The following is a 13,835-nucleotide window of genomic DNA, read 5'->3' as shown; positions in this document are numbered from 1 at the left end:
AATGCTTGAGCGTTTTTTTCCATTGCTATTGTTTTTGTGTTTGCTTTTCTATTAGTATTATTTGGTCTTGTCTGGATGCAAAGGCTGCTTTAAAAATAATACAAAGAAGATCTACATTTTAAAATAAAAAATAAACTACAAATGGTCATTCCAATTAAAATGGATGCTACAGGAGGAAGCTAGTTACTTAGAAAGTAACAGCGGCTTTGGATCACCAATTCTGTGATCTCATTCACACTGCTCAGGAAAAGATGGATGAAGGGCAGGCACATTTCCAGCAGTGTCACACATTCTGCAGAAATATTTATAGCTGCATTTGGCAAATTCTCTTTTCATCATGATTACATTATCTTCACAATCTTTTCATTTAAAAAAACTGGCAAAAAGATCTAAGATCAGATAAGGCATTATTTGTTTTCATTATACTTTGTTTAATGTGAACACAGCAGCCAATAAAAGATAACTTGGAAATAGCACTGAACTGTGTCTCACAGATATAGTGATAGTTATGTTCAGAACTGCTGCACATCTTCCATTTAGAGTTCTTGGTTATAGTGATCATCAACTACTGTCTGACCCAACACAGAGCTTAGGAAGAGGTGGGAAACCCAAGTTTTTATACCTAGGCTCAGGCAGTTGATGCATCATTTAATAGCTTTTCCATATCTTAATAGAGTTTTTTAAAAAATTTGGATATGTCCCTTGGGGGCAAGGATATCAAGGCCCAACAGTCAGAGCATTAGAGCCTGTGACATCTCGTGGTTATAGAGTAAGGGCACATGAAAAAGTTATTGTAGGTTAGGGTAAAAAGAAAATTGACAGCTATTTCATAGTAACTGGCTGTATACATGTGCTACCCTGGGTGTCTGCATGCCATTGAAGGGTAACGATCTTTCCTGTGACTTAAGAACATGTACACAGAACTTCCTGTGGAATAGCTCATGGGTTGTATCAGATCATAACTTACCTCCCAGTAAACTTGTTCTGGTGCCTACGTGAAGGAAGCACCATTGCAACTAGACTGCAGCTGATGCAGTGGTACCTGCAAATAGTATCTTTACTGTCTGGACCATTCCACTTGTTCCAATGGGTACTTATGGTTATACTTCAAATGCTGATGATTATACTTTGGATACCTATACTAATCACCATTTTACTATGAGAAGCATATGATAAGAAAGGAGAAGAAGTACTGTGTAGAGAAGATCTACACCATCTCCCCCGAGTGAACATAGCTTTAGAGTGTACTTCTTACTTTTCAAAGTTTGTTCTACCCTTCAGAAAGTGAAGCTTATTTGCTTCACCTTTTTCAGTCCTAAAGGCCTGCTAAAATGAAACCAATTTTCCCATAAAAATTAATATAAATAAATATAATTCATTACCAGGGCACTCAGCAGCAGTGACGTGAGCACCTGGTAGGTCAGGGCCAGCTCCGTCAGCGCCGTGCCTTTGCTGCTCACCCAGACCCAGGCCACGGAGGTGGTGCTGTTAGTCCCCCGCTGCGTGGCAGGTTGGGGGCAAGGGAGCAGTCATGGCCACAGTTGTGGTCACTCCAAGAGGCAGGAGCATGGCACAGTATCCGGGGCTCCCCCAGCGCAAGTCACAGCCCCACTGTGGCTGGCCCAGGTGGGCAGCTACATAGCGAGGGCAAGCTAAATTGCACATTGAGGCTGTGTGCTGCTGATGCACTGTAGTGCTAGTGTACGCTCCCTGCTGCCAGCTGTACGATGTCCATGAGTGTTATAATGAAACTCAGTGAGTGCTAAGTGGAATCAGGTATCAATGTAAAATGAGCATTATAGTGAAACAGCGCCAAGCAAAACAGTGTTAAGCAGGGGTTACCTGCATTCTGTTCCTATTTAAGTCTCCACAAAACCAAACTATGAAAAGCATATACATTTGAATTACAGACTACGTGTGTATTCTCTGTTCCAAATGAGGTGGCCTATCATGCACTTACAATAAAGTCAAATACTAGTAATTGGAAAAAAATCTTGCTTTTAACACCACTATGATTAATTAAGCATCAATCAAATGTACCAAGCCAAAAAGGTTCACAGGATTTTAAAGGCAATGCTTCAGTGAACTCTCATGAATCTGAAAACTTCTGGTTCTTTTAAAATTCATTGGAAAACTGTACTAATAATAAAAATATGCAGTGATGCATGAATGTTCAATGAAATGTTAAGATTGTTCACTGAGTTTTAGAGAGATGGAGGGAATTGTAAACAAGCACCTAAAGTTACCAGCACCCATATCTATATTTAACTATCACTTCTAATCTTAGAAATGTGCAGTGACTCTTTGGATATTTTTGGCTTCCAACCCTCCCCCTGGAAATATGCTGTATCTGGTGAAAAGTGCTTTGTCAGTCTGGACTTAAGAGCTCATAAATATGCAAATACCCTTTATTAAATTCATGTCATGTTCTGCCTTGTGAAAAGAGCTATTGTGCACTTTTATTTGCAATTTAATTGCAAATAAAAAGGATCTTGTTTATCTGAAAGCTGCTTCTGATAAAAATAAAGGCTGAAATCCTTACACAGGGAAAATGTTTCCAAAGAAGCAAGTGAATTGTGTTCTGACATTTTGAAACCTACTGTTGGAAATGCTTGCCTTTAAAATACTGATGTCTTTACAACTTTCTGAGGAGCAACAAATTACCAATATCCTAAAAGAAATGCATAGGTGTCTCTGACTTAAGGCAGGTGCGCTGAGCCTTCATCCGTTCATCAGTTAGTGTCCTCTTTGCCTCCACCTGTTTATCGTAGGTATGCAATAGATATGTACACACAAAAACAAGCTTGTACAGTTTAGTTTTTTGGAAAACTCAGAACATGCAAAAGCTATTGTTTTATAGCAACATTAAAATATACAGGATTTGCAACATGACTGAAGGCATGCATTCTACAGCATAAATAGTAATAATAAACTAAGCTACACAGAGCCGCCAAGAAATACAAAGAAAAAAACTCCAACCATACACATGCAATATGGCTGCTTTAACATCAACAGAATATTAGCATTAATTTTTCCCCCACCCTCAGGGCAGATTCTTCTGTCTTCACTGATGCTGAACAGAAGAATGCTCTGTAAATACCTCTTTAAAATAACAGTACTATTTGCAAGGTAAGGTACTGCTTGCCTCAAATAGAGGTACTGTATTTACTCAAATCCAACATGAGGTATTCTACCCAATGCAACATGGGGGGGGGCAGGCTTGTCTTGGATTTGAGTACTGGCCTGGGGCAGGCAGGTGCTGAGGCTCCAGCTCTGGGACCAGAGACAGAGGTGCCACCTACCCTGAGCCAGGGTAGCTCAAGGTGGCTCAGGATAGTTCATGCAACAGGGGGAGCACTGGGGAGGCCATGCAAGGGAGGCCCAGTGGAAAGACTGCACAATACAGTAGAGAGGAAGCAAAAGGAAGACCATACAGTGTGCAGCTGTGGGGAGGAAGGGGAGAGCAGAGAGTGTGGAGGACACTGCACGGTGGCTGGGGTTGGGGGAGGAGAGGCTGGAGGGACCTCCTGGCAACTGGAGAGCAGCTTCGGCTCTGCCTCACTTGGCCCAGAGCTGCTGCTGTTACCACCTGACTGGGCCAGAGCTAGAGCCAGAGCCACCATATTAGGTAAGGGGAAGTATCGGAGAGCAAGTGACAAAGGGTGGCAGTGGGAGGGAAGTGGTTGGGGATGGCAGGTGGTAGAGGAGCAGGCACAGGCACCAGACAAGTGGCAGGGGGTCGGAGGGGAAGGGTCTAATTATTGGGAGGTCATCTTAAATGCAAAGTCATCTTGGATTTGGGTAAATACGCTACTTTTAACTGTGCAAGATTAATGTTTTGCATTCATTTTTCTTAATACTTTTACTTAAAGGAAAAAACCCTTGGTGTTCAGTAATGACACAATTAGGTTCTTATTTTCATACCAATTTAAATTCAAGAGTAGGAGAAGAGATGAGTTCCCACCTTTATTAGTGCTCCCATTTTCCCAGGTATAGCCAATTTATTTTTAGCCTCGTCTACAATCAACCTCTGAGTCCCACCAACAAGTGTGATGTCAAGCATCTGTTGCTACTGCTACACTACCAGAGCACATGAGCATCCACGTGTTTCTGGAGCTCCATACAGCTTAACTGCAGCAGCTGGGCTGCCAGTGTGAAAAGCGCACCCTTGAAAGATGCCAGCTGCCAATGCACCAGCTGCTGGAAGGCATCTACAAACACCTTCTGCTGGATACCAAACAGCAGCAGAACCTACAGGAAAGGTCTGCCACAGCAGAAAATCTTTGGGTGAGGGCCTCCCATCAAAACTCTCTACTGTAGACTAGGCTCCCCCGTTCTCTCTCTTTCCTCAAAGCCAGTGCAATCAAAAACGTGGGGTAAATTTTCAAAAACACCTCTATGACAAAACAGTCCATTTCCAAAGAACAATCTAGGACTTGCTTTTCAAAGCTGTTTAGGTACCTACCTAAATAGATACATGCAGACAGATACCTAGTGGGATTTCCCAAAACACCTAACCTGCTACAAAAAGAGCCAATGCAGACTACTGATGTGTGGAAAGGCCTGTACTCTCAGCCTGCACCTATTCCCATTTTTGTCTTTCTCTATCTGCTAATGTATCTCGTGGTAGCTCTCTGGAGCACCAATTCTGCAAGCACTTACATTTGGGGGTAACTTCATATACATATGCTAAGTCTTCTGCATGTACGGGACATGGAATAGGGACCAGTCTTCGTTTTTCTTGGTTTGTAAAATGTTCTGATCAGGACCTTTAGAGGTACCATGTTTACTTGAATCTAAGATGAGGTCCCTTCCCCACCTCCTAGTCAGCACTGTGGGGAAATCCCCTCATCTGAGATTCATGTACAAAGCATGGGGGAGGAAAGAAAAGCAGCTGCTGCAGCTCTGACTCTGGCCCTGAGCTTCAGTCAGGGTTGGAGTCAGACCCATGGCAACCTCCTGCCCCTCCTCCGCTCCCTTCCCCCCCACTTACTGTCAAGCTCCCAGCTATACTCCAGAGCTTGAAATATAGGGAAAATCCATGCCCTGTCTGGCCAATCAGCAGTGTCACTGCAGCTGCATTGCCTGGCAAGGGCTTTGCTTCCATGTGCTGTGATCCGTGACCTGGCAGGGAGCAAAGCCTGAGCAGCATCTGTCAGTAAGAGTGGGGGCAGAGAAAGGGCATGGATTCTGGAGAGTTGGGGGTGGGGGAGAAGAGAGAGAGACTGTGAGAAGTGGCGGGAGGGAAAGGAGCAAAGATTGTGGGCTATGGGTGCATGGGAAGGTGCAAAGACTGTGGAGAGCTGGGGGCAGGTGGCGGGGTGGCACAAAGGCTGCAGTGAGGACACGGTGGGGGGGCAGAGGGCCAGGGTGCCTCCTAGCCCCTACTTCCCAGCCACATGTCCCTGCCCTGCAGCTACTGCTTTCCCTACTATAGCAGTGCAGGGAGGTACATTTAAGACAATGCTTCAGTAATTAGATTCTATACCTGGAAAATGCTAATAAACGTATAAGCTTTCCATATACAGAATCGAATTATTAGGGGGTCATCTTAAATTCAGGGTCCTCTTGGATTCAAGTAAATGCTTGTGCGATTCAATGAGACAAGTCACAGTCATGATCTCAAGCAAAATTACAAATGGACCTCAGGTATACCTTGAGAGCACCATCCCCTGTGCCTGCCAGAGGGCGCACCTACACAAGACGCTGACTGCACAGTAACCAAATAATACTGCGCAGTAGCACATCACAGCTTAAGTGTTAATATGCTAATGATCAGCATTATTAGACTACTGCACAGTAGCATCACTTAAAAGATATTTGCTGGTGCTACTGGGCAGTAGCTCCACTTACTGTGCATTTATTTAGTACTTGTTTAAACAAGTACTAAATAAATGAGCAGTAACCACTGTACAGTAGTGTCTCGTATCGACATATCACATAGACGTGCCCAAGATGGCTGGGTGGAGAGAATGTGAGATAACACCATAAAAGTCCAGATAAGGAACTTTTTGGGTGGGCAAAGGTTACTAAAATGAGAAATGTATTTCTTTTCCTTACTCTCCTGTCATTAGGGATCTCCAGAATTTGCGCCAGAAGTGTGTGGTGCTGTGACTTCTTTAATCTTGGTTTTCCCCACACACCTCCCTACAGCTAATTGGTAGAGGAACCCCCTCACTCGCTGCCAACACCTGATGGCCGGGACATGAAAACTGTAGTTTTAAATTTGCTGTTTTTATTTCCCAGCCATCAGGTGCAGGCAGTGAGTGGTGAACAATGGGGCCCTCGCGCAAAATCATACCTATCATATAAAAAGGTGGAGGATATTGTTAAGAGTTCCTTTGACCCAGTCTAAATGCTATTTTGTCATGGTATAAGTATGTTGGGTTACAGGTATGATCTTTTATTGACACAGTTACACATGTACAACCTCTATTATGGACACAGTATACTAGTATAAAGGGTATGAATCCCATTCTTTACCATGCCCTGACACCATGGCTTAATTGCCTGGATTAAGCTGGGGGAAGCCATTAATCCATGCGGTCTTGGGCCATCCCCAGCCTGGAACATGGTCGGCTGTGGCAGGCAGCTGGAAGGCAGGAAGCAGCTGCATCAGGATCCACGCCGGTGGCGGGTGCATGCATACAACAAACCATGCTGGAGCTTCATGGATCCTGGTGCAGCCTGCCTGCCACAGCTGGCCCACAACCATGATCCAGCTGCTTGTGCCCCCAACCCTCCACCCAACCCTCTGCCATCTGCCCTCCCCCATCTCCGCTGTCTACCCTCCCCGGCCATCCACCCTCCCTGGCCCCATCCCCACCGTCCACCCTCTTCCTATCCTCCACCCTCACGTTCCAAGACTGCAGAGCTTTCTGTCCTTTTCTCTGGTTGCAGGTAAGGTATATTTATTTATTGATTTTTATTAATTTATTTTGCAGTGAGCCTGCCATTTTTTGCAGAGCCAGCTAGAATTCAGAGTTTCTGTGAAAAACACACAATTGCAAATTTGGTAGGTGCGTATTCATATTGCACTAGTACAGAAAACAGTTATTCAGGGTTCCAGTTTTCTCTACTATACAGATGTATACTAACACTTATCTAGTTTCAAGTGGCTCAAACAATGTTGTTTCCCTGTTGCTGAGAAACTATTCTAAAATTATCACATATGATTTTGAAAGCCTTTTGACATCCAGCATAAGCTTTTCTTGGCCCAATCTGATACCACTGAATTTAGCTTCCAGCTACTTCTTTGGCTCATTCTAAGCAACTTCTTTTTCACTCCATGCATTTAGGCCCCTCTGAAGACCAAATATCTTTTCCTTGAATGCATGTGGCTATTTCTCCTTGATTGAGGGAGGCACCTATGTGTTTTCTTTGGCTCCTTACAGATGTAGGCAGCTTTTACATTACTAGTTAGACATCTTTAACTTAATGATAAATATACAACTACTGAAGCCAACACCTTGCCAACTGCTTCATCTTGACAGAAACCAGCAGCACTCACATTGAACAACTTGTAGGCCTGGTGCCTTGTGTGTTACCTCATATATTCCAGGTTGACAGTATCTTTCTGATACCGATGTGCCAAAAACTGTATGCAGCATCCAGTAGCGTATTACAGAAACAAATGATTAAAAATACTCAGCAGCTCTGGGTGTACCTTTTCATCTACCATTAATGAGAAGCTGTCATAAGAAAAAGGAATTTGCTAATTGGATTTCATGGCAGGCAAGCTTGCTGCTCTTCATCTTGAGGGAACAAGTATTAAATTGCTAGGGAAGAACATAACCTGATATGCAATGTGACACCACTCTCAATTATAAATCAGGGTGATGAAGCTAGAACCAATCCTTCTGTAGCATAGAGGTTTAACAGCAGCTAACATATCTTGAGGCTGAAGTCACTGCAGGTACACAGCACAGCATATTCACCAAGTAAGAGGAAACATAAACTGAAGTACCAAGGGCGTGTGGAATTAATTCTTGTGCAGAACTGGGGGCTGAGCCTTTCTGCCTCCAAAAAAAGTAATTTAATTTATTGGTGGAAGTATTCTATATAACACTGTGTTGACTGCAAAAAAACATCATTTACATTACTACCTCAGTCCTGCAGAACAGAACACCATAATAAGCCTTAAAAACAACCCAGATATTATCACACAACAGTCTGATAAGGAGGAATGGTGTGCCACTGTTGTCACAGTCAAAACAGCATACATACAGGAAGCTGATACAACTTTCCAACACAGAGTTTTACACACCCCTGGCAGAAGCCCCACGGCATAATACTAGGAAGAACCAGATAAATTCTTACAGGATCTACCTCAGGAAACACAGGAGAGAATAACAGCTTCCACCTCCTGGGAACCCAGGCTGGGCAACTTTTACTGATTATTACCCAAGATCCACAGACCTGGGAAAGCCCTACTTTCTGGCATTGGTATTCTCCTGGTTTACATACAACCCCCAACCTCAAATGGCATCTCTCCAGCAACAGGCTACCTAACTCCCATTCCCACTGAGGCACCAGGCCTTGCAACAGACCAAGTTACAAGCGGTGTCCCCTCACCAGTAGAGACTAAATAGCAAGGGTTATATCAGCTGAGGATCACTCACTTACAATTCTATCATATATGCCACCACTTGCCCACAGTGCGCTTCTTCTGCCTATATTGGATAGGCAGGGCAATCCCTATGTGAAAGAATGAACAACAGTGATCTGGCACCAGCTGCAGAAAGACAAACAAGCCTGTGGCAGAATCTCCCTAGACACTCCATTGCTGACTGCAAGGTGGCTTTTCTTAGACAGCAAACCTTTAAAAGCCAATTTGAACAAGAACTTGCAGAACAGGAAATCATTCATAGACGGGTTTGTGTTAACTGTGATATAAACGGAGACTATAGAGTCTTATTCCACTACCTGCATTAGCTTTTGTGACTCCTTTATTCCTATGCTTGTTTGCTTCTTGCAGCACTGCTCCTCTCTTCTCTTCCTCCCCTTCTTTCTTTGTATTCAACTCTCTCTCCCCTTGTATATTGCTCCCTGCAGGTCCTTTCACAGGATGTGATGAAGTGAGCTGTAACCAAGCTTGTGCTATATATCTACTTTAGTTAACATATCACAGGGGTGGGCAAAGTCTGGCCTGCAGGCTGGATTGGGCCCATGGAGGACTCCATTTTGCAGCATTCCCTGCCCACATTGCTGCAGCCGGTTTTCATGGAGACCCCAACAGCGGCAGGACGCAGGTTTTCATGGAGACTGGCCCCAGCAGTGCTGGTAGGGTACACAGCTGGCCAGGATGCTGCTCTAGGGCTGGGATCTTACGGCGGTGACAGCGTGGTCTGGAATCAGGGCAGTGCTACGATCTACTGCCCGTGCACCCCAGGCAGGGGCATGCAAGCAGGGGATCACAGCTCTGCCCTGGCTCCAGACCACACTGTCACTGCTGCAAGATCCCAGCCCTGGCCCCACAGCAGCTCACCACCCAGCCACACTCCCTGCCAGCGCTGCTGGGGCTGGTCTTCATGGAAACCCTGGCCCCACATCATGGCGCTGCCACTGCTGGGGTCTCCACGGAAATCAGTTGCAGCAATGTGGGCAAGGGCTGCTGGGAAATGGAGTCTAGCCACCAGCCAGATCGACCATTTTGCCCACCCCTGGTCTATAAGGTGCACATCTATCCTGCCTTCTACTTAATATCATAGTAGCAGCTTGTTTACAAATGTTTGATCCTATCAGTCAAATAATGAGGCTCTCCCTTGTTTGCCAAAAGCAAACAGGTGCTTGACTTAACTTACTTCCATTGCTGGCCTCTGTTTTTTTCTGTATTACCATGATATGCTGGCTGGAATCACTGTAAAAATCATCTCTCTTCATTCTAGTGTCATGAATTCCAAAGCAAACCTACGCCTACACCTACCCTCCTCATAGCATGCTTACCCAGCAAGTTAGACCAATTACAAATGCCCTAAGGATTAGGTGGTATGACTCCTGATAATATGCATGACAAACAATGGTACAAAATGTCTCAAATTGTCCATGTCCCATAGATATGCCATTCAGGCATTGTCAGCAACACAGAGTTAGCTCAACAATATTTTAATCTTACCTGAAATCACAAGCTGTGGTAAGTTCTGCTCCTCCTCCCACAGCTTTTCCTCGAACTAATGCAACACTAATCAGAGGCAGCCTACACAAGAAAGAAAGATTTCTGTAAGCAAGGCATATACTTTTACTAACAATTTACAAATAATGAAAGGACTTGGGTGCAATATTTCTACACTGAGTAGTACTACAAATGCCCTCAAAGTATTAATTTATGTTGGTAAATAGAATAATACTGATAAATTAATTTCCACTACAGCATTTATATCATGCTGCAGCAGCAAGATAAACATCTAATGGGATCACTTTCATTAGTAGAGAAGTCTCCTGTTAAAGAAAAGTTTCTGCTAAAAATATATATATAAAATATTGCCACAGGATTAACTGTTTATCTAGCCTGTGTGCTCAGTGCCCTAGGGACAAAGCCAATTTTTATGCCATAATGTGTTTAAAATCTAAATTCAGACATAACATTATCAAAAGGTGGTTACAAACATCTGGATTGGTGGCTACAAGAGACAGAGGACACAGATTACCAAAATAAAGCCTTCTGAAAGACAAAATGTACACCTTGAAGGGGGTTCAAGTTGGTGTGCTTTTTGTAGAGGATACAAGACAACTAATGGGACATAAAGATAGTGAATTTGATTCACTTCTGCTTCCATTGGCAGAAGTTTGGCCTATGGGGAACCTGAAGCATAAAGTATACCTGAAGGAGGAAGCAGTGGATTCAACAGCACAAAAGAGAATCAAGAGTCACTGAGCACAGTACAGAAACCACTTTGTCCAGGATGAGGTGGTGGGCATGACTATGGAAGCTGGAAGATGCTTTGATTTATAAGTTTTCTAAGCAGCCTCTGCCAGAATGCTACCTATACTACCTCAGCCAGGAATGAATCTGCCCCTTCCTGGAGGGCAGAAATTGCTCCTCTAACTACAAGGACAGTAGTAATTGAAGTAATCTTGAGATCAGCCAAAACATCCTAAGAAAGTGACATAACTGGTACTGACCAGTTGTTTTGTCTACATAGCATGGGAATCTTATTTCCCTTTGTGCACTTAAACAGCAGCTTTCTACATGTGTATCTGGTTGGTTGGCCATGATTTAACACCATAGATATGTTAGCACTAACCAAGCGCCCAGCAAGAATGACAGGAAAGCATCGGGGATGGAGTGTCACCACCCACCATCCTGCGCTGCCGCCGCTCTGCATCTGGCCATGCACAACTCACCCCGCCACCTCGCTCTGCGCCTGGCCCCATGCGCCCCCGCAACATCCCAGACATACACCCAGCCACAGACCACACTCACCCAACTACCCAGCCAGATGCCACACCAACCCAGCCACATGCCACACCCACACCCAGCCACACCTACACACACCCAGCCACACACATGCCTCACTGCCCAGCAGCGGGACGCACATGGTGCCTCTGTCAAAACAGGGGCAGTGAGGTAGGGAGCAGAGGCTGAGCCCAGCACAAGCTACCTGTGCCCCGTGCACACACTGGGGAGCCACATGCCCCTGCTTGACACCCCAGCGCTGCGCCTCTGCAGGAGCTGCCGGGCTCCAAGTGTTCCATGGCCCAGCCCAGCTGGGGCCTGAATTCCCGTGCCTGTGCCCTGCCCGGCCATGGGAGCCCGGCAGCTTGTGCAGGAGCACAGCGTGGGGGAGCCAAGAAGGTGGCACGGGCTCCCCTCCCCTAGTTCCCTTATGGTGCGTGCAGTGCCGGGAACCACCTGCCCGCAGCCCTGGAGGAACCACCAGGCTCTGAGTGTCCCACGGCCCAGCCAGGCAAGGTGCACTCACAGGGAACGGGGCCCCAGCCACGCCGAGCCGTGGAACACTCAGGGGTGGCACAGGAGAGCCAAGGCGGTGTCACAGGCCTCCCTCCCCCAGCTCCCCTGCAGTTCACACAGTGGTGGGAGCCGCCCACCCCCGGCCCTGGAGAAGTTGCCGGGCTCCAATGCCCCCACAGCCTGGCTAGGCAGGGCACAGCCTGCCCTCCTGCTGGAATCAGCCCAGCACAGCCTCAGCCCCACTACCCCCCAACAGCTCTTCCACTGCTGCCAGCAGGCCACCGTGACCCCCACTGCCTGCCAGCCATTGTCAGGGGGAAGCAAGGTGCAGTGGCTCCCTGCCCCCGACCATGTCCAGCCACTCGCTTGAGCACCAAGTTGTACCCATACTGCCTGGGCCAGCTACTCACCACCTAGCCTCTGGGCAGGGTATGTGCAGTTGGCCCGGAGCGTTACAGACAGACAGACACACAGACAAGGCTTTTATTAGAGTGAGCATATGCAGTAGGCATTAGAATATATAGACATGCAAACTAAGCCTCAGCAGTAGAGGACACGCTGGCCAGGCATGTACATGCATTCCCAAGAATAAGCCTGGGAAAAAGAGAGAGAGAGAGCGAGAGAGAGCGAGAGAGCTAGAGACAGGAGGTTGTGGTAGCCTCCCATGCTTTAGCCCCAATAGCTGAACAGGGCATTTGCCCAGGAAGTGGGAGAGCCAGGTTCCAGGCTCCTTTTGAGGAGAGCAGGTCTGAACCTACACCTCTGTGACTGGCCAGTACCACAATGCCACAAAGTAGGCAATGCCCAAATCTTTCTCCAGGGCACATTTTGAAACTGAACCACCGCACCCTGCATTTACTAGTTAATGGATAACTTGGGTAAAGAGCACAACTGTGAGAAATTTTTTACCCCATTGGGAGTTAGCATCAAGGCTAGACCCCAAGGCAACAACCATCTCACTGAGCTATAAAGTCACTTGCTCTTTTCTTCCTGGCCCCTAATGGCTCCCTCTGTTGGCTACCAGGAGGACCAACTTCAAAAGGAGCACTAGAGAAGGGTTTACAATACTGCCTACCCTGTGAGATGGTAGTAGGAGCACTGTGCTAGGAAGCCAGAAATGCACAGGTTCAAATACACTCAAGGGAGGAGGTTGGCTTACATCACAGGTCTCCTATTTCTAGGCTACCCTAACTACTGAGTTACTGAGGGTAAAGCATGTCAAACACTTGTTAGCCATTAGTTTCTAACCAGCTACATTTCTGTGACAGAAACAGACTTACAGGTCCAGAATGCATGTGTATATAAAGCTGCGTACATGTCCAAGCAGTGCATAGCCTACAACCTCATGCTTATGCAACCACAGTGCAGGGTAACAATTTTGCAACCTGCACATGTTAGAAATACCAATTATAAAGCTAGAAAATTGCCACTTAGTTGCACAAAGGGAAACAGAATTCTACCCTAGATTGTCTCCTATTGCCAGAATGAATATAATTTGGGTTGATCAGCAGTTGATTGTAGGGCTGAACAAGAAGCCTAGAAAAGTAAGCCTCAGAATTCTCTGTCCAGGGCAGAGGGAATAAGAATCTACAAAAGTGGGAATTATTTTAAGTGCTTACTACTGCTTAGCAGCCAACACATAATCATAATCACAAGGCATGTGGGTGAAGCTAGCTGGAGAAGGACAATCTCATTCGAACCTGCTCCTGATGGAGATGCTGAGTCAAAACTAATCACACACACCACAGGTCTATGTTGCTCGTGGGAAGGTTACAGAACAATACAGAGCATGCCAATTAACCTGCAGCACCACTCGCTCCTATTAGAGGTGCACTGATACCATGGTCCTATCGGCACCAATAAAAGGAAAATTGACATTATCAGTGGTCGGCTTGTTTTGGCTGATATGGCCAATAATGTTGCC

The 13,835-nt window shown here is 45.8% G+C and overlaps 1 protein-coding gene across 1 annotated transcript in view; it reads right to left on the bottom strand.

Annotated features, from left to right (window-relative positions):
- ECHDC1 (ethylmalonyl-CoA decarboxylase 1) overlaps positions 1 to 13,835 on the bottom strand; it is a 76,315-nt gene that overhangs the window by 22,382 nt on the left and 40,098 nt on the right. The window contains exon 4 of the mRNA XM_019520311.1: positions 10,115 to 10,195. Within this exon, the coding sequence (XP_019375856.1) occupies positions 10,115 to 10,195 (81 nt within the window). The remainder of the gene's footprint in view (positions 1 to 10,114; positions 10,196 to 13,835) is intronic.

This window comes from Gavialis gangeticus, unplaced genomic scaffold, assembly GCF_001723915.1.
Source record: "Gavialis gangeticus isolate Ggan-Ray unplaced genomic scaffold, GavGan_comp1, whole genome shotgun sequence".
NCBI lineage: Eukaryota > Metazoa > Chordata > Crocodylia > Gavialidae > Gavialis > Gavialis gangeticus.
The sequence above is the reverse complement of the archived record's forward strand: the minus strand, read 5'-3'. Positions and strand labels throughout refer to the sequence as shown.